Source organism: Pantherophis guttatus, chromosome 7 (genome assembly GCF_059756535.1).
Source record: "Pantherophis guttatus breed Tessera chromosome 7, ASM5975653v1, whole genome shotgun sequence".
NCBI lineage: Eukaryota > Metazoa > Chordata > Lepidosauria > Squamata > Colubridae > Pantherophis > Pantherophis guttatus.
The window spans coordinates 68,715,175-68,736,614 of NC_142069.1; the positions used below are offsets into that span (position 1 = coordinate 68,715,175).

Below are 21,440 nucleotides of genomic sequence, written 5' to 3' on the forward strand. Positions count from 1 at the left end.
GAGGCCATCATCATGACTTATTGTAATGAAATCTATTGATTATGCATTGTGTATTGAACTATATTCAATGTTCTAATGTACTTTCAATGTCTTTTCAATAATTTTCATTTGGATGATTCCAAATGCAGGAGTCCTCAAACTTTTTAAACGGGGCCAATTCACAGTCCCTCAGACTGTTGGGGGGCTGGACCTGTTGGGTCAGCGTGGCTAGGTGGTCATGTGACTGGGTGGGCGTGGCCAATTTAGCAGTCCATTAAACAATACACACAAATTAAACTTTAATTTGTTATGCTCCTGGGGGTGGAAAACAGGTTAGTGAAGGGCTGTGGCTGCATTGGGCGAGGGTGAGGAACTTCTGTTTGTGTGCGTGTGTCTCTGCCTTCCCCTCTTTCTCCCTCTCTGGAGGCTGGGGAGCCAAAATTGGGGCCGTTTTTGGCCTCCTAGGGACTCCACACCCCCATTTTTGGCCTCCTCAGCCTCCAGAAGGCAGGTGGGGGCTGGCGGGTAAGTGGGGCAATGTGGGCGGGACAGACTTGTGGTCCCAGGCAGGCTGGATTAATGGCTTCAGTGGGCCGTATCCAGTCCACGGGCCATAGTTTGAAGACCCCTGTTCTAATGTTTTGAAAAATGGAGAAAACTCTCCTCTGTATTTTCTTCATGCCGTGCATTATTTCATACAATTTACTCATGTCTTCCATAATCAGCTACTTTGTTTCCTAAACTGAAGTATCGCTCCAGCCCAGTTTTTCTCAATCTTGACAGCTTGAAGATATGTGGACATCAACTCACACAATTCTCCAATAAGTTGAACCTTCTAATCATTTTGGTTTTCCTCTTCTTTTCTTTCAACTATCATAACTTTGTTCAAATGAAGCAATGAGAATTGTCTACATTATTCCAGATTTGAATATGCAATAATTTGCTTACAGATATTGTTGGCAATCCGATGGATTCCTCCTTAATCATAGTTTGCTTTTTTCACAGTTCTAATATGCAAAGCAGCATTTTCACTGGGCTTTTTACTGTAGCTCCAAAATTCTTTTCTTGTTCAGTTACAGACAATTCAGACTGCATCAGTGTATAAACGAATTTGCATGGGGGAGGGGGCAAGATGGGAGAGTAATGCCGATCACGCGCAAAGCGCATGTGCGAACCGAACCGGTGGTAACACCGGTTAGAATTCACCACTGTACATACCTAAAGGGAGAGGCACTTGATAAACTTAATAATCTCCAGTAAGAGATTCCATTTATGATATTACATAAAAACACTTGCTTTTAGATGCACCATTTCCAAAGTTTGTTTGATCCCAATTGCCTTAAAAAAGGAGTCAGACAAGGTGTATTTTATTACCCCTGGTCAATATTTGTTTTATTTTCTAATACTGACAAATCAATCTATTTCCATACTTCTTTATGGTGATGTAGTTATGTTTTCTACCGTGTTTTCCCGTAAATAAGACCCTGTCTTATATTTTTTGAACCCTGAAATAAGCGCTTGGCCTTATTACCATGCACTCAAAAGCCCGATTGGGCTTATTATCAGGGGATGTCTTATTTTGGGGGAAACAGGGTATTTTCCAAGTAAAATTAAGGCAAACATTTCAAGCCTTTTGTTTTTAATTGTAACAGGAACAGCTAATCAATTCTAAACCAAAAATAGTATGTTTTGCCAAGTCATTTTTTTTATTCGTCATTTCCTACGGTTAGAACGTATGTTCTCGTCACACTAAATTTATTTAACTCTAAAGCATTGAACCATTCACTCTACAGTTCACAGATCTGTTCTTATAAAGATTTAAGTCTTCTGCAGGTTGCCTAATTCAAATACATCAGAGCTATTTTTCATGTTCCTTAGTGTGTCATCAACACTCTGTTGCACATGGAATCCAAACTAAATTCTGTTGAGGTTGACTTGAATCTTTGCCCTAAACCTTTAGCTAAAATTGGCCTATAGGAGGTCAGTCAAAGGAAGGATCCTTGGCTTCCTTAATTACTTGAGAACAATTCTGTATCTTCCTTAACATTTGAAGAGAAATATAGAGGGATGGCTGCAGACCTTAAACATTATGTCCTCTTTGTCCATTAATTATTTTTCTTTTTGAGCTAATTAAATTTCAACAAATTTCCTTCCTTCCCATATAATCAGCAATATTGTAATAATTATGCACAGAGTTGCCGTCATTGCTTCAATAATCCTTCATCATATCAAGTTTACAATCTTCATTGTATATCCAAATTATTTGCATCATACATCCTTATATATCACATGAAATCAAATAAAAATGATTTTTTGCCTGAGGGTAAGTTGAACATTTGGCTCAGGGAATGCAGTCCTATAAGTTGAGATTCAATAAGAAACAACATCATACCAACTGCTAAGCTTCACAAGTAAAATTATTCTGACAGATATTTTCATGCCAACACACTGATTGTATCTCAAAATGTCATCACAGTATAAAAAAGAAATTGTGATTAAAGAAAAAGACAAGCATTTCACTCTGTCTTTCAGCAGAATAAATTTACTGTCTGACAGGCAGCTTCCTTTTAGTGTTGCTTAGTTCTATGGTTAGAGATTTTTTTAAATTATGGCCTATACTGAATTATGGGAGAAGCCTGGATATTTTTAATATTTGTCATTGACATAGAGAGACATAATCTCAGATGTCAGTAGAAGATGCAGGATCAGCCAGACCCTTCCTGAAATGGATATTTTCCACCCAAAGCCAATCTATATAAAAAAAACCAATTACTGTGCTTTTGGATCCGATTTCAAAACTAGCAATAAAACAGCATCTGACAGTGCACTTGTGAGAAGCGGGTTAGTTTAGGAAAGAAAGAATAATTTTTATGGCATTGGGCCTAGCTATCTCCGAGACCGCCTGCTGCTACCGATGTCCTCCCATCGGCCCGTGCGCTCCCACAGAGAGGGCCTCCTCAGGGTGCCATCAGCCAAACAATGTAGGCTGGTGGCCCCCACAGGGAGGGCCTTCTCTGTGGGGGCTCCCACCCTCTGGAATCAGTTGCCCCCGGAGATAAGAAGAATCCAGGACCTCAATGCCTTCCGTCGTTCCCTGAAAACCTATCTTTTTCAACAAGCCGGGTTGGCTTAAGAAGAAATTTTTAAAATTTTTAAATTCTTTTAATTAGTCTGTGATTCTTAACTTTCGGGCCAAAATTTATATATATTTTTAAATGTTTTAATATTTGTATTCTATGTTTTTTATCTTGGCTGTACACCGCCCTGAGTCCTCAGGGAGAAGGGTGGTATATAAATTGGAAATTAAATTAAATTAAATTAAATTATCACAACATGGCACCAATGTTGAATACGTTTAACTTTTATCCACTCCTGGCATCTGCTCCAAGAGGTTGTCTTTTATTCTGTCTAATGGTAGGGTGAGAGCCAGTTTGGTGTAATGGTTAAGGTATCAGGCAGTGGTGGGATTCAAATTCTTTTACTACCAGTTCTGTGGGAGTGGCTTGGTGGGCGTGGCATGGCTTGGTGGGCATGGCTTGGTGGGCGTGGCAGGAGAAGGCTACTGTAAAATCTCTATTCCCTCCCCACTCCAGGGGAAGTTTACTGCAAAATCCCCATTTCCTCCCAATCAGCTGGGACTGTGGGGGGGCAGAGAATAGATTGGGGCAGGGCCAGTCAGAGGTGGTATTTACAGGTTCTCCGAACTACTCAAAATTTCCGCTACCAGTTCTCCAGAACTGGTCAGAACCTGCTGAATACCACCTCTGGCATCAGGCTAAAAACCAGGGACCTTTTGTTCTAGTCCCACCTTAGGCACGAAATCTTCTCTCACTCCTAGGAAGGAGGCAATGGCAAACCACTACTGAAAAACCTGGCCAAAGAAAGCTGAAGGGACTTCTCTAGGTACTCTGCAAGAATCAGACCTAATTGAAGAAAAGAAAAAAAATGATCAAGCATAAATTACAAGTTCCATAAAAAAGTTCAGAAGTTTCACTATGGATACAGAAACAGCTAATTGCTAGAAAAACACCTTGTATTCTAAGCATTTTATAATAACCAAAGTTAGAGATTGTAGTCCAATTAACCCAGTCAGAATAGCCTGGAGTAGCAGACATGTGATCCCTCAATTAATCAGGCTGAAGGGCTTTTTAGGTGATCGCCAGCATCTGAATTGCACCAGAAAGCCAAGTAGTGAACAATGCAACCCACCACCACCATCCTGACTGTTGTCAGATGAGCACAGGGAGGCCCATTCATCCCTACCCATGCTGCTGTATTCTGGGACAGCTATAGCAGGGCTCTCCAACCTTGGCAACTTTAAGACTTGTGGACTTCAACTCTCAGAGTTCCTCAGCCAGCTTTGCTAGCTTTGCTGGTTGAAGAACTCTGGGAGTTGAAGTCTACAAGTCTTAAAGTTGCCAAGGTTGGAGACCCCTGAGCTACAGAGTGGCCTTCAAGAACAGATACATGTAGAGCACATTATAGTATTTTCCAACAGATTTTTCCCAATACAATACTCTATAGATAATTATAACAGTCTGAACCTCAGTCAGGAATGCCAATGATGAGGGATATTTGGAAATGTATGACAGCAGCAAAGTCTGGAAAGCTGGCAGCAAATTATATTCTCAATACATCAGGACAAAAGATTGGAGGTCTTTTAACTATGACAGTAAGTATAGGTTCAAAGAGTTAATTACAGGTAGTCTTTGATTTACAACCATTTGTTTAGTGACTGTTTGAAGTTTCAACGGCACTGAAAACAGTGCCCATTTTCCCACAATTACGACCATTGCAGCATTCCCCATGATCACGTGATCAAAATTAAGATGCTTGGCAACTGGCATGTATTTATGACAGTTGCTGTGTCTGGGATCATGCGATCCCCTTTTGCAACCTTCAATAAGCAAAGTCAACAGGAAGGCCAGATTCATTTAACAAATGAATCAAACTAACTTATCAACTGCAGCAGGGGTGGGTTCTACTTACCTTTATTACTGGTTTGCAGCAGGGCCACACACGTGAGCTCGCTTCACTCATGCGCGCACTCTTCTGCGCATGCACAGAACTGTTTTGATCACATTGGGGTCGGTGGGCGGAGCCTCCCGCCGGTTTTACTACCAGTTCTATAGAACTAGTGCGAACTGGGGGCAACTCACCACTGAACTGCAGTCATTCACTTAACTGTGGTAAGAAAGGTCATAAAATGGGGCAAAACTCATTTCATATCTATCTTGCTTAGCAATGGAAATTTTGGGCTCAATTGTCGTAGGTCGAGGACTACCTATAAACAGAACAGAAAGGCATTTTAAACAGAAGGCGCCTGTAGTGCATTTTGGCCTCTTTTCTGAATGGTGTATCAAGCTTGCCCAGTTCAAAGGCAAATCTGCTGGAAAATGCTTCATGGTTATTAGTAGCACTTTTATTTATTTAAAAGCTACATATAAGATACAGTAAACTTCCCAAAAATATTATGTTCCTTTTCTACAATACCCTTTTCAGCATTTGGTCTTGATTCAGCTATGCATCAGTTCCAGTCCTATTTCCAAACTGGTTTGTTTCTTTCCAGCATTTGACCTGGTTTGAGATGACTAAATGCAAAGGTTCCTCCCTTTCCAGGAGGCAGAACACCCAAGATGTTAACACAACACTGCAACCCATATGATTTTAATTGAACATTTCCCAAGATATATTTTTTCTTCCTACTTCAGGGAATAAAATCTATTAGCACTTCACTGTTTCACTACACCCGGTTTTGGTCTTAGGTTTCTTCTGTAGCAGAAATTAGCAGTTAGCTGTCCATGATAGGTAGCCTGAGATTAAGGAAAAACCACATAAGAGTGTGGTTAATTATTTTGTGGTGCAGCTACACATGGATGCTAGCAATATCCCACCTGGTAATTTGCTTGTGTACTTTCAGGTTTTGCCTTCATATTGGGGGTGGGGGTGGGGGAATGAGCCGTTATCTTTTATTGGCCGATGACAGGAAGAGCTACAGAGTAGGAGGACACCTTTAGACTTGGTCACTGCACATGGCATGGATACAGTTGAATATTGTAATGGCCTAGACCAGAGGTGGGCAACTATAGTTCCTTTATGACTGGTAAACGTCAACTCCAAGAATTCCTGAGCCAGCTTGGCAGGCTTAGGAATTCTTGGAGTTGAAGTCCACCAGTTGTAAATAGGTCATAGTTGTCCACCCCTGGCCTAGACTAATTCCGCTGTGAGTCTTAGTGTAGAGTAGGCCAATCACTCCCTTACTGTTGTTGGATAAAATCTTGTCCTCTGTAACACTTCACGTCTTCTTTCTCCATTCAACAGCATTTGTGGAGAAAGTTCCTGGTCTACCACAAATGCCTGTTGGCACAGCCAAGATAATCTAACCATAGAAATCTTCTTTCAAACATTTAACAATGTCCCTGAACTGAAAATTGCCTTGATGCATATTTGTTTATTATGACATTCCCAATAATCCTTAGAATCATCTCTCCATGGTAAGCATCCTTCATTAGCAACCCTTTGAACTTTCCTAAGATCATATTTTTGACGGCTGTGGGTTCAGTTGATCTTGGAGCTGGGAGAGGCTGAAAACTGCAAAGGGTGAGTAGAATATTATACAAGGGGAATGCAAGATTTGGCTTTTTCAGATGTTTTAGTCATTTGAATTTTAATTAGATCAGCCTATTTTATGGTTTACATACAGAGTCATATGTTTCTCACTTCAAAGTAGCACAAAACAATGTTATCAATGTTCAGCATTGCTGGCCAGCAGGTCTGAAAGAGCTGGAAAGGGGGAGCGGGTTGTTTGTTGCCCTAAAGTTGCATGGTTTTATTTTTTCTTTCTGTGGTGTCATGTGGATAAGCTAGTTTCTCGAGTCATCTTGAATGCCTTGGGCATCTGCACAAGATGATAAAGACAAACTCTTCTTTGGTGTCCTTTATTTTTTCCATACCAAAGCTACACTGGAAAGAAATGTATTTAAACAAGTTCAGAATTGTCTATCTCTCTGTATATCTGTCTGCAGGATAACTTTGGAAAATTACACAACTGAAGCCTATTTGGTGTAGTGAAAGAATCCTGCAAAAGGAAGATACGGTTTAAATATGATTTGAAGAAAGATTTGGGAGGTGGGGGGGATCACTACAGCACTTGGCTAGTGAAGTGGACTATGGTCAATTTTTCCATTGTAAGCCTAGTCACATGACCTAGAGCAGAGAATTTACAGCTCACCTTATGAGTTCCAGTATATGCAAGCATACAAACAGACAGAACTCAAGGACAGGCACATCCATCGAGAATGGGAAAATGTATATATACATCCTTATTAATCATAGGGAAAGGTCCGTGTGTGTATACATGCATGCGTACACACACACACACACACACACACACACACACACAAACATGCACACACACAGGCCACATATTTCAGCTCATAAAACATTTGGAAAGAATCAAGAATTCAAACCATCTTTCCCCATTTAGTACACAGAACACTCTCATGCATGGTTCCAATTTGGAAGTGAAATCCTACTGTTTTGATGGAACTTAATTTCAGGAAACTGTACATACGAATTGCAGTGATAATTTTGGTTTCTTAATATTATTAAAGACAATCCTATATATGATGCATATTAATTTTCTGTTATAGCGGGAATATTCTTTTTCTCTAAGTTTGAAACGTGTTAAAAAAGGAGTTGAATATATATATAAATGGTACAGTTTACGTATAGATCAAATGCTAGAGGATCCACTGGAATGTTGAAATTTCATTACATGGAATCTGTTTTGTTTTGTTTTACTTGGAATTATCGGATACCTGGAATGAAATAGAGTTTACACAAAGCCAATAAGATAAATATTGTTCTGAAACCCACCAATAATTTTTCTTTCTTTTTTCTCCTGCAAAAGAGACTTCTGGGTTTTTTTTTTAAAGCCTTCTTTTAAAATAAGAATTTAATTCAGCATTTTCTCAGTAATGTTTTCTTGGGAATATTATATCACAGAAGGCCAAAATAGATAGTTCTAGAGTTACTGTCTTTAATTTAGGTTTCCACCACTTTGATTCCCCCTATAGTGACACTCATTTCCTAATTTTTTTAAAAAAGCAAAAACAAAACAAATGATTTTCCATATGATGTCTCTTCCTAGAATTTAATTAAGGCATAAGAAGCCAGGAAAGCTGCAGAGTTCTGGAGAAATGGTTGCACAACAAAGGAATCAATCAAGAGCCTTCTGGACACACCATATTGATGAAAACATGATGAAACATGCATTGTGATATCACAATGCAATCCCCAGCCTTTTGCACCTGTGTCCCAAAGTCAAAAAGTTGTTATGACATCATTATACATGTTGCATCCTTTGACTTCTCTAGGCTCCCCGTTGATGCCTATTGCAAGCATATTCATTCATCCCTTGACCACCATTTTTTTTAAAAAAAAAATGCAAGGACATAATCCATACAATTTTTACAAAATTTTCTTTTTGTTTGAAAAATGTTTTGAAAGTCAAATTTCTCCTATCAGCTGGATGAGAATGTAAGGATTTTTTTATAGTACTAGAAAAGATGGATTTTCTCCAAAGGGAATACAACATTAAGAATAACTGAAAGGCATATGGTGTCTTCTAGTTTATTGTAATAGCTGTTTTCCCCCCTGTAAGGAAATGAGCACACTTGGAACTAATTAGCATGTCAAACTGTATCAAGGCAAACAGTGATTCAGAATGTGACTGTTGTTGCTACTCAACTCCAAGAGATTATTATTTACCATTCTTTTTATTTACATCAAGACTTTGATGCTCTTGACATTAAAAGAAGAAAGACACATTTGTTCCCCACGGAGTTTAATATAAACGCTCTTTAGAACTTGGCTCATGATTATGAACAACACAGTTATAATCATCCAAATCTAATTCCTATCTGTAAGGTTCAAGGACTGACTACTATATTCTTGGCAATACATTATATATTATTGACAGATTGTTTGTGTCTGTTTCAGACTTTACAGAAAACTTGATTTTGTACAATGTTGGGGAGGACACTCTTTTTTGTGGCTGTACTTTAAAAAAAAAAGACCCTGAAAATTACAGATGCATTTACCATCCAGTTGCTACTTTTTTTTTTTTACTTTTGTATGATTACTGTTTGTTTGTTTGTTTTTTGTTGCACACTGTGTAGAGTCACATTGTTTGAGTTGGACAATCTTATAGATCAATTCAATAACTAACCAAATAAAATGTTGCCAGGTGTGTGGACTTTTTCACAAAAATAGGCAAATTGAAGGAAACGCCTAGATGGAAATCAATGGGTCAACTCCATTCAGAATTTGCAAGGAGACGGGGCAGGAAATGACTTTACTCTGAAAAGGCTGAGTGAGTGTTGTCTCGTTGGTTTTAAATGTTTTTAAAAATATGGCTGGGGTCCCTTATTTGCTTGCTCGCCTGTCCTCTGTATTTATTCTCTTGGGGAATGATCACTTGACTAAGCAGTTATGTGTTCAGCATGCACAATCAGGTGATCCTTACTCAGAAGAAGCTTCAAGTTCTGATTTACAAGGAAGTTACAAGGGAGGGTTCAGGTATGCAAGCTTTTAAAACTGAAATCCAGACCTCATGCAGTCATTAGCTGCAAAGCAAGTTATTTTTTTCTTTCCCATACCAATAATTAGAGAAATATCTGCAGGAAAAAATAATACATGCATGCCTATAATATTCATTCTATGTTACTGGAGATTATTCTTTTATTAAAGCTGATGTTAGGCTTGGGTGTATAAATACCATCATTACCAGCTCACAATTCTTAGCCAAGATGATGAGAATGGCATTGCCCTGTCACCCAAGATGAAGATGGCTGTCTGGCTTCAACTCAGGCACACCAAACAATTCAATAAACAACACCTTCTTGCAATTTTGATTCCAACATGTTTCCAAGCAGCTTGGGCGGGGGGGGGGGGGGCTACGTTACTTACCGCCTTTCTTCGAAAGCTGAATGCAACAGCAGGTTCTAAAAGTAACTACCAAACCTCCGAGGAATATCTGGGCCTCCCTTCCCTTAGTATTATAAGGAGAAAAACCCATTTCTCATCTGGTGCTGAATAAAGTATAATTCCAAAACCCAGGCGTGACTTGGATAGGGACTGTGCGCCACCAATTAGCCACGCTTATTGTAGTTACAATTTTTTAAAAAAAGAATACCAGTCTATACTGCAAATACTCTAGGTTCAATTCCCTCTTGGTCATGTGTTACCAGTACTTATTATGGAGGTTAAAAAAATGAAATCAAGCACACTATTTTTAATATATATTATGCTCTAAATTCTACATTGCTTATAATTAAAATAATCCATAAGTAGTGAACAAAATAAAATGGTTACCTAAAATCAGTAAGCACATCCATGTAATGGTCATTCATTTAATGACCATCCGATTCACTTAATAATTGTTGTAAAAATAGTTGTAAAATCAAGTCTGGTCATATGGTGACTTGATTTAAAACTACAATGACTTTCAATCAAAATTTTGGGCTCAGTTGTTGTTGTAAGTTGAGAGCTACTTGTATATGTTTTTCAGCCATGTACCAAAGAGATTACAGTTCAATATCATAATATAATATAATGGTAAGAAGAGATGGCTTATTACAGATCCCATCAGTCAAAGAACTCCAACTGTTGGCATCCACAAGATCTTTCTCTGCCGGAGCCCCTGCCCTTTGGAACATCCTGCCCTCCAGGGTAAGACCTGCCCCCACTCTCCTATCTTTCTATAAGAGCTTAAAGGCCTGGCTCTGCAAATTGGCCTGGGGACCCAATGGGGGAGTTCAACTCTGGAGGTGCTGAAGAAGCCTCTGAGCGTGAGGCCAAGGGCTTCCTCCAGCAGCTTCTTCTCCACCTGAAAGGAAGCACAGATAATGCCATTATTTTTTGGTAACATTTTCCTATCCATGCCAAGGAAATGCCAGAAACATTGGTGAAGGTGGTACCTCAAGAACATCTTCATCTTGTATCTCCATGGTGGCCATCCACAGAAATACAAATATATCCAGCAGCATGGATTCAACCAATGGTCCATGGCTGGCAGGACCTTGTTATGGTGTCAAAAGAAGATAGAGGTATCAATGTCCATCTTAGTGAATAGCCCTCAGTTTCATTTTGAAAACTTATGAACCCAGTCTTTTAGTACCAAGAAGGAATAAAAGATAAAACTCTCTGGAACACATTTGCTCATTTCCCCTTCCAAAGAGGACAATGAATGGGTGTTTTCCCTCCTGGAATATAATATCCCAGTCTTCTGAAAGGTTGGCTACAAAATGGGGACGGTTGCCCAGAATCCAGCAGCCCTTGAGAAGTCCAACTTACCTCTGGAAATGGAACTTTTCACTCATTGAGGACAGGGGGTAACTGAGAGTTAAACCCAGAGGTGAATGGATGAGAACACAAAGGCCCTACAGTTTCCATGGAGACCCCAGGCCCCTTGCCATTAAGCATTGTGAGGTGCTCACAATGATCCTTTAGCCAAGCATTTCTGTATATCAGAAATGGCAGGCCAATACCTTAGGGAAGTTTCCCCTAAAACCACACAAAAACCCCCTATTTTCCATTGTGTTATGGAGGAGGACTAGCTCTTTGGATATAGACTGTATCTTAATATGTAAGTTCCATAAAGTAGCTGCTTGAGCAAGACTCACTGGCTTTTGAAAACATGTTGTCTATGGATGTCACTACATCCCTATCTCTTGGGTCAGGTCACACTATTGTTTCTGCTTGGATAAGATATCTCCCTTTTTCCTCAACTGCAACATTAAAATAATTTCTTACCATTGGAAAATATTTTTTATATAGCTAAGTTATGTTTTCAGAACCTTAGGCTAATCGCAGTCTGTATCTGCCAGTGTAAATTTAAGGTGTCTGGCAAAGAATTGAGGTATTTCCCAGAAGGAAAAAAAACCCTGATGGCAAAGCGGGGGTAGTGGTGGTGTCAGAGGAGCTTCAGTAGGAGGTGGTTCTTAGAGATTCAGAAAAGGTTTCGCCTCTGCTCAATCTCTGAGCTGAAGAGAACATTTGGGCAGAGAGAGAAGTTGTTTCCGTTTAAATCTCTGGGAAGGAGCCCAGTCCTGAGGACATCCTTTCCCTATTTTATGCCTCCTCATCCCAGGGCAAAGGGTCTTCTCATCACAATGCTTTTTGGACATCAATAGGAATAATTTTTTTCTCCTTTGCTGTACATAGTGACTGGGTGTGTTGCTCCCTCTGGATAACTTTGAACATCAGATCATAGATGTCTTCTACAGCCTGCCTCCTTTCCAACATAGAAGCAAACTTCTCCCTGCCCCAACAAGAAAAAACAGTGATAAAAGCGCTAGAAGAGAGTGGAAGGTGGCAATGAGGCAGAATTCAAGAAAACATGCTTAATTCATGGCAAGCAAAAAGGATTATGTGATCCAAATTGATTGAAAATGATCCACCAATAATGAAAAGTAAAAAGGGAAGCTGGATGTTTTTCGGAGGACATCTCTCTTTTTCCATTTCCTAAGAAGAGGCCAAATCTGCATTTTCATCCTCTGATAAGTTGGTTACTAAAAGAGGGATGGTTTCCCAGAGCCTGGCAGCCCTTCTAAAGACCAACTTACATCTTGGAAGATATCTTTGCTATGGTAACTGACAACTGACGGTTAGTGACAGTTTAGCCTGGATGAATGAAGTCATAAAGCCAACAGAATTTCCAAGGAGATGAGAAGCCTCCTTTAGGATCCTACCAAAGATCACCTACCACACCTTTTCTACCTACACCATTGCCAGCCAAATGTCTCTAGGAACCAACTAACAAATCACTGTTTCTCATTTTTTTCCACAGAAGGCCTAGTTCTTAAGATGTGGACTGTTTCTTTATGTAGAAGCTTCATTAAGCTTGTTGACTGAGCAAGACTCATTGATGCAACTCTTGCTAAACTTCCAGTCTGATTTCCTTTGTGTTTCAATGCTAGGGTTTTTTTTGTCCCAACACCCCTTTATCTAAGGTAAGCTTTTAATCCTTTTAATCCAAGAGGCATATAAATCTTCCAATGTAGACCACCCCTTAATAAGGATGTTCTTTTAAGCCACCCACTTGAGTGAGACTCATTATGAAAACTCTGTTCCAGTCCCTTTGGCTGACATTACGACTCAGATGTCTCAATTCTTTTTGTTTGGATGAAGACACCTTCCTTTTCCTTCTGCACACCAAAGTTCAAGTACATGAGAGAAAGAGAATATCCCTCCCCAACCATGTCTCTTCTCAAGACATGGAGCCATGTTTTAAGATCAACAGTCGCTTTCCTATCTCTTCCTCTTCAGCCCAACTCAACACCACAGTGCATTCTTCAACATGCTAAATCCTAAATCCTGATCAGTAGGGTGGGGGGGATCCCATTTTTATAGAATATGTTCTTCCCAATTAAAAAGCCATAATGTGCTCTTAGTCTTTTAAATGAGAAATGAATTCATATCATCATCCAGTTGTTCAGGAAGAATTGGAGTCAATTCTCACACCAGCTGAGTTTTTTTACAGGCAAGGTTTATCCAATTTGCACCACCTTTTAAATTTGTTCATTCCTCCCTAGGTAGTACAACCCAGATTTTCAGAACTTCTGCTTTAGAGAGTTTTTTTTATTTAAAAAGTTTTTTTTTATTTTATGAACAAACAAACAAATAATACATAATCAGCCATTCAGTGTATCTTCTGAATACATCTTTTGTGTCTTCTTTTTACTCCTCCAGTATTTATCATATCTTAATATTATCATTTCATTTATTATGACATTTCCCCCACATTTCTTACTTCTCTATTAATACATTTATCTATCTTTTTATTTTATTAAAAATTATACAACAATTTTATCCCCACACAACCTTCAACCCACCCTTCCCACGCCCCCCCCCGACTTCCCAGAGCAAAAACAGGGTATAACATTAAACAAACATAAGCTAAAATATGCTAACTTACTACAAGATTCAAAACTCCCTCACACTCTTTAACTCCCCTTTTAAAAAATTATTCATCAACCTCCCTTTTATAAATTCTCTTATCACATTTCACATTTGTTACTAAAATCCTTTCCATACCTTCTTTTTCAGCATTACTCCCTAATAAAATTCTAAATTAAACATTTATCCTCTTTGGTCATTCATAAACCACTTGCCAATTTCTGTTTATTCAACATTACTCCCTTGTAAAATTCTAAATTAAACATTTTAAAACTTTCTTTAAAGCATGTCTCTTTTTAAAAAAATTTTTAAAAAATCAATAAAACATTCTTCAAAATATAACCTTAAAGATACTGTTAATTCATTGGGTTAAGTTATTTCCAACTCTTAAATTCATTCTTCAATGTATAAATTTCAAAACTTTCAGGAAGGATAACTTTTAAAAAGCTATCCATTTTTAGTTAAACATTTTTACTTCAATAAAGCATTCTTCAAAATATAATCCTCAAAAGGCTATCTCTTAAATTATATCCAAAACTAAATATAATAAAACACTTCCTTTACATCATTGTCTTAAAATAAACTTAAAAAATACTAATTTCAGTAAGCTTTTCAGATTTATTACTAAGATCCTCCCCAAAAGAAATTAATCTTCCATTCTTCCTTTCTTTCTATATTTTTTCCAGTCCTTCTTCTTCAATAATACTTTCTTCTTCAGCATTGCTCCTCCCTCTGCTTTTATTTTTGAAAATTTTTGAATTTGGATTTGAGGTTGATGTATCTTTGGAATTCGTTCTCTTCTTAGAATTATTTCCTTTAATTTGGAACTCCCATTTCGACTCTTCCTGCTTGTATAAACAGTCACTTCATTCTTTAAATATTGATTCTGTCTGTAAAACCAAGGATTGTCACAGCAAAATTTATCAGTCTGCAGGAAAGAGTCTATTTGCTGCTTTTCAGTTAATTGCATGGAAGCCTCTACCAAAACCTCTGTTTTCAGTGTGCTAACTTCCATCTTAATCCTGACAGTCTCTTTTTTCTCCTCCAAAGTCATATTAGCCTGGTTAATTTCTTTCTCTTTTCCAGCCAGCAAACCATTGTTATTCTCCAAATTTTGATTTTGAACAGTCCTTTTAATGATTCTAATATAACAGAAGTATGAAAATTTAAGAGTTCTTGTAAGACCTTTACAGTCACAACTTGTGAGTGTGCTGGCTGGGAGAATGCTCTCCCCACTAGCCAGGAGGCTGAATGGCCATGTTAGCCAGGAGGAGTCTTGCCTGCCTGGCCAGGAAGCTGCATGGCCATGCTGGCTGGGAAGACACTTGCCCCATGCAATGCTGTTCACCTGCCTGGCCATTGTCAGAAGAGAGGGAGGCAGAAAAGTTCAGCCAAGTCTTCTCCTTCTCGGCCTCAAACATACACACAGAGCAAACATGTACAGTCACACACACTTCACGGTGCTGGGACCTTCTGCAAGGAGATGGTGCATGAGCATGCATCATCTCCTCACAGAAGGTCCCGGCGCCATGAGGTGTGTGTGTGTTTGCTCACACACGTTAAGGCCGAGAAGGAGGAGAAGACTTGGCCAAACTTTGGAAGAACTTTGCCCAAGACTTCTTGTGTATTCAGGGGCTACACCTCTGCCAATGATGAGTTTGGCGGTGATCTAACAAAATGTCTTCCAGCTCTTCAAGATCGCCCCCATGGAAGAAGCCAAGAAGCTGAGAGCAAAAGTAGTGGCACAGTCCCCTCCCAGGTGACAGCCATGGCTTTGCCACCTCATCTTTTCCTCAGAGACACGGTGTCTGCCTCCCTTCACACTCCTTGCAGAGAGGCATGCATCATCTCCTCACAGAAGGTCCCGGCGCTGTGAGGTGTGTGGACTGCGTCTTTGCTCTGTGTGTATGTTTGAAGCCGAGAAGGAGGAGATGACTTGGAAGAACTTTGCCCAAGACTTCTCGTGTATTCAAGGGCTACACCTCTCCCAACGATGAGTTTGGTGGCGATCTAACAAAATGTCTTCCAGCTCTTCAAGATCAACTTTAAGAGTGCCCCCATGGAAGAAGTCGGGAAACCAAGAGCAAAAGTAGCGATGGCGGGGGCAACAGTGGTGTCTGTCCCTCTGCAAGGAGTGTGAAGGGAGGCAGACACTGCACCTCTGAGGAAAAGAGGAGGCGGCACCCTGGCTGTCACCCAGGAGGGGACCGCAGAGGGACATGTTACACGCCCCTGTTGCCCCTGCCGCCGCTCCTTTTCCTCTTGGCTTCTTCCATGGGAGCGCTCTTAAAGTTGCTGTTGAAGAGCTGGAAGACGTTTCATTAGATCGCCAGCAAACTCATCATTGGGAGAGGTGTAAACCCTGAATACACGAGAAGTCTTGGGCAAAGTTCTCTGACTTTTAAAACGCATCCACACGGTGTCTGTCTCCCTTCACACTCCTTGCACATGCCGGGAGTGCCGAACCGGAGTGGGAAAGCACATACAGGACAAGAACGCGTGAAGTTGGCCACTATGGGGTGAGCGCCTTGGCTTCCCCTCTTGCTCCTCACAGTCACCCTGAGCCGGTGCGGTTCTTTTGTTGGGCAGTGCCAATGTCCGCAGCAGCGCCTGCAGCAGCAACAAACAGCACCGCAACAATGAGGTAGAGTTCTGTAAAAAAATAGTGCATCTTCGAGGGGCTTCTGAAAAAAAGTGCCCCAAAACAAAACCCAGGCTTGCAGCAACAATTCGGAGCTTGTTAAGGAGAACTGCTCTTCTGCCCCAGCCATGCGTTTTCCAGTCCAGGCTGCTTGGCAGGCAGGCTTGGCAGACAGGGTTTTATTTTGTCAGCCCAAGGGTGGAGGGGGAGGTATGTAGGAAATCGCACTATCTCTGCATTGGTCGTGTGACTGAGTGGGCGTGGCCAACTCAATGTTACTCACAGCAAGGTGCCCCACCGTAAGTGACGTCGAGTTGGCCATGCCCACTCAGTCACATTACCCCACCAAGCTACGCCCACCAAGCCATGCCCACAGAACCGGTAGTAAAAAAATTTGAATCCCACCACTCTTTACAGCCCTCTGTAAGCTGTTTACAGAGTCAGCATATTGCCCCCAACGATCTGGATTCTCAATTTACCAACCTTGGAAGGATGGAAGGCTGAGTCAACCTTGAGCCGCTCAGAATCGAACTCCTGGAGTGAGCAGTGGGTTAGCCTGCAGTAACCACTCCACTACCACGGATCAAAGATGCTATGTGATCCTGATCAATTGGAAAAGTGATTGACTCAGCCTTTTATCACTGATAAGGAATAAAAGATTAAACAGCTCTGAAATACATTTGCCCTTGTTTCCCTTTTCCTAAGAGGACAACACATATGTGCTTTTCCCCTACGGAATATGCCAATTCTCTGATAGCTACAAAATGGGATGGGTTGCCTAGAGTCAGCAGTCCTTGAAAAATTCAACTTACCTCTGTAAATGAATTACTCTCTTACTCAGGGAATAACTGAGAGTTAATCCCAGACATGGATGGATGAGGATACAAAGACTCTGAAGTTTCCATGGAGACCCCAGGCCCTTTGCCATTAAGCATTGTGAGGTGCTCACAGTGATTCTTTAGCCAAGCATTTCTGTATACCAGCAATGGTAGGCCAATACCTTTGGGAAGTTATCCCCTAAAATAAAAAAAACAGCCTAAATGTCTGCGGAGGTTCTCAGTCATTCAAGTCATAGTTGTCTCAAAGGTATTTTGAGGTATTTTCAAAAGGCAACTGGACTGTTTTGTTTTGTTTTTAGTTGTGGGAGAAAAAGAAAATATTTCACTTCTTGTTCACGAAGATTCATCCATTCTAATGGTGAGGAGATGGGAGGATAGTTTCTGATAGGATGGTTCCATCTCCCCACCATCAGAACTGATGAAGTTTCTTGGTTGAGAAGTTTTCTTCTTCTCAAAGAAAAAAAACAACCCAGTTGTCTTTTGAAAAAGCACCTTTGAAACAAAACCAGACTATTTTTCATTGTGTTGCCGAGGAAGAGTAGCTCTTTGGATGTACTGCAGACTGCCTCTTAATGTGGAAGCTCCTGCATAACGTAAGTAAGACTCACTGACTTTTGGAGGTACATTGTCTGTGGCTGACCCTACATCCAGGGGAGGAGACGAGGGTAGGTCTTGAGAATATTATCTGGGAGGAGTTTGATCCTGTGGCTCCCAAAGATGTGGACAGGGTTCTGAGTAAGATTAGTGCTGCCACGTGTTTATTGGACCCATGTCCCTCCTGGTTGGTACTGGCCTCCTGGGAGGTTATATGAGGCTGGCTCCAGGGGATTATAAATGCTTCTCTGAGTGAGGGTGCCTTTCCTGCCACCTTGAAAGAGGCAGTGGTGAGGCCCCTCCTCAAGAAGCCGTCCCTGGACCCGGCTGAATTAGCTAACTACCGTCCGGTCTCCAACCTTCGTTTTGTGGCAAAGGTTGTTGAGAGTGTGGTGGCACGACAGCTTCCCCAGCACCTGGATGAAGCTATCTATCTGGACCCGTACCAGTTGGGCTTCAGGCAGGGGTACAGCACAGAAACAGCATTGGTCGCATTGGTGGATGATCTCTGGAGGGCTCAGGACAGGGGTTGCTTCTCTGTCCTGGTCCTATTAGATCTCTCAGCGGCTTTTGATACCATTGACCATGGTATCATGCTGCAGCGGTTGAGGGGGTTAGGAATAGGGGGCACCATTTTGCGGTGGTTCTCCTCCTTCCTCTCTGACCGCTCACAGTTTGTGTTGGCAGGGGGGCAGAGGTCGACCTCGAGGCGCCTCATATGGGGAGTGCCGCAGGGGTTGGTCCTCTCGCCCCTTCTGTTCAACATTTATGTGAAGCCGCTGGGTGAGATCATCCATGGTTTTGGGGTGAGAGTCCATCAGTACGCTGATGACACTCAGTTGTACATCTCCACCACAGACCACCCCAATGATGCCCTTGATGTGATGAATCGCTGCCTGGAGGCTGTGCGGGTCTGGATGGGGAGAAATAGGCTCAGACTCAACCCTTCCAAGACCGAGTTGCCGTGGCTTCTGGTGTCCCAATATAGTCAGCTGGTGCCATCCCTGACTATTGGGGGTGAACCGCTGCTGCCCACAGAGAGGGCTCGCAATCTGGGTGTCCTCCTGGATGCACGGCTGTCTTTTGAAAAGCATATGACGGCCGTGGCCAGGGGGGCTTTTTATCAAGTTCGCCTGATTCACCAGTTGCAGCCCTTTCTGGACCGGGACGCCTTGCACACGGTCACTCATGCCCTTGTCACCTCCTGGCTGGACTATTGTAATGCTCTCTACATGGGGCTCCCCTTGAAGAGCACTCAGAGGCTCCAACTGGTCCAGAATGTGGCCGTGAGGGTGGTTACGGGTGCAACCCGTTGTGCCCACGTGAAACCCCTCCTGTGCGAGCTGCACTGGCTCCCAGTGGTCTTCCGGGTGCGATTTAAGGTGTTGGTTACCACCTTTAAAGCGCTCCATGGCATAGGACCCGGGTACCTTCGAGACCGACTTCTGCCACCAGTAGCGTCCCACCAGCCAGTTCACTTCCACAAAGACGGTCTCCTCAGGGTGTCAACGGCCAAGTTATGTTGGCTGGCAACACCCAGGGGGAGGGCCTTCTCTGTGGGAGCCCCAGCCCTGTGGAATGAACTGCCCCCGGAAATGCGTAAGATCTCCGACCTCAGGGTATTTCGCTGTGCCCTTAAGACCCTGCTGTTCTGCCAGGCCGGGCTATCAATGTAATGATTTTAAATTGGATGTTTTAAATTTTTTGGGGTTTTAATATTGAGCCAAAATTATTTAATAATTTTAAATAATTTTAATTGTTGTTTATCTTTGTGCTTTTAATAGGCTGTACACTGCCCTGAGTCCTTCGGGAGTAGGAAGGTATAAAAATAAATTTTTTATTATTATTATTATTATTATTATTATTATTATTATTATTATTATTATTATCATCATCATCATCATCATCATCATCATCATCATCATCCCTATTTTCTTGGGTCAACTGACACCATTGTTTCTACTTTTTTTTTTAAAACAAAAAGTTTTTATTATTTTTTAAATTCAAACAAATAACATTTTCACTTATCTATTTAAACATTTGTTAACCCAAACTTCAACCCCCCCTTCCCTCTCCCCTCCCCCGACTTCCAGAGGAAAAACAGGGTATAAATTTTACCAAACACACGCTAAAATATACTAAGTTAATGCAAGACATTAAAACTCCCTAGACTCCTTAACTCCCCTTCTACAGATTATTCATCAACCTCCCTTTAAACTCAGAATAACATATAATCCTTTAGCCTTAAGAGTTTTTAAAAACCATTAACAAATACTAATAGATCATTCAAAGCCTAAAAATCTCGTAATACATCTGTAAGATATTCTTAGTTCATTTACTTAATCATGTTACTCTTCCTCCTTCAAATATTTTTAAAAATCTTAATACAACAATAATTAAACCTTAATTAATCATTAATTGAACTCTTAATTCATTTACTTAATCATTATAATTAATCATTAATACATCAATAGTTAGACCAGAGAAAGTTAATCTTCCATTCTTCCTTTCTTTCTGTATTTTTTCCAATCTTTCTTCCTCCCTCCTACTTTTATTTTGAGAAGGTTTTGAATTTTAACTGGGGGTTGATGTATCTTTAAAACTTGTCCCTTTCTTCGAACCATTTCCTCTGATTTAGAGCCCCCATATCGACTCTTCTTGCTTATATAATCAGTCAGTTCATAGAATGAAGAATTAACTCGATCAGTTTGCAAGAAAAGTCCAGTTGTTGCATTTCAATTAATTGTGTGAAAGCCTCTGCCAAATCTTCTTTATCCTCCGAAACATCGTAGGGCTGGTCAGTTTCTTCTTCTTTCTGCTCCAAATTATATTTTTGAAAAGTTCTGTCAGTTAATTCCAAAAGGGCAGGAAGAAAGTTGGAAGATTCTTGAGAGCCAGCCATTTCCAGCTTCTCTGTTTTGGTCAAAATGTCTCCTACATTGTCATTGTGCTTTCCTTCAAAAACATCTTCAGTTGCTTTTATATCCTCCACCAGTTCTATAAATTTTTGTTCTATGATTGCTGTTAGGTTATTAATAATTACAATTTGGTTATTCAATGCTTCCTTTATAAATTCTGTAAGGTCTCTTAAAAAAATCCTCCTGGCTCTGTGATTCAGTTCTCTGTGTCATTTCTGACGCCATTGGAGAGCCTCCACCACTTTCAGAAACTCCTTGCTTGGAAGCCATATTATTTTAAAAGAATTTTTCTTTTCACAGCCATAAAACCTCTTGAACAGCTTTCTCAGATTTATTTGTAATTTATCAAGCAAGATAGTCTTTTCTACACCCAGCTCTCAAATCCCAGCAGTTTAAATCCAGTCTCTGAGCATAAATCTGTTAACAAGCACTTTCATTTCCAACTTACACTTTCACACCCACAACGAAGACGCCATTTCCACCTCCAGCTCAGCAAAATCAAGTAGA

At 40.7% G+C, this 21,440-nt stretch overlaps 1 protein-coding gene across 1 annotated transcript; it reads left to right on the plus strand.

The window, feature by feature from the left end:
* Positions 1-18,885: 18,885 nt before the first annotated feature.
* LOC148112913 (uncharacterized) lies at positions 18,886-19,760 on the plus strand. The gene has a single exon (XM_087874193.1). It carries the CDS (start codon positions 18,900-18,902, stop codon positions 19,689-19,691), a length of 792 nt encoding a protein of 263 aa, XP_087730319.1. The 5' UTR covers positions 18,886-18,899; the 3' UTR covers positions 19,692-19,760.
* The last annotated feature ends 1,680 nt before the right edge of the window (positions 19,761-21,440 follow it).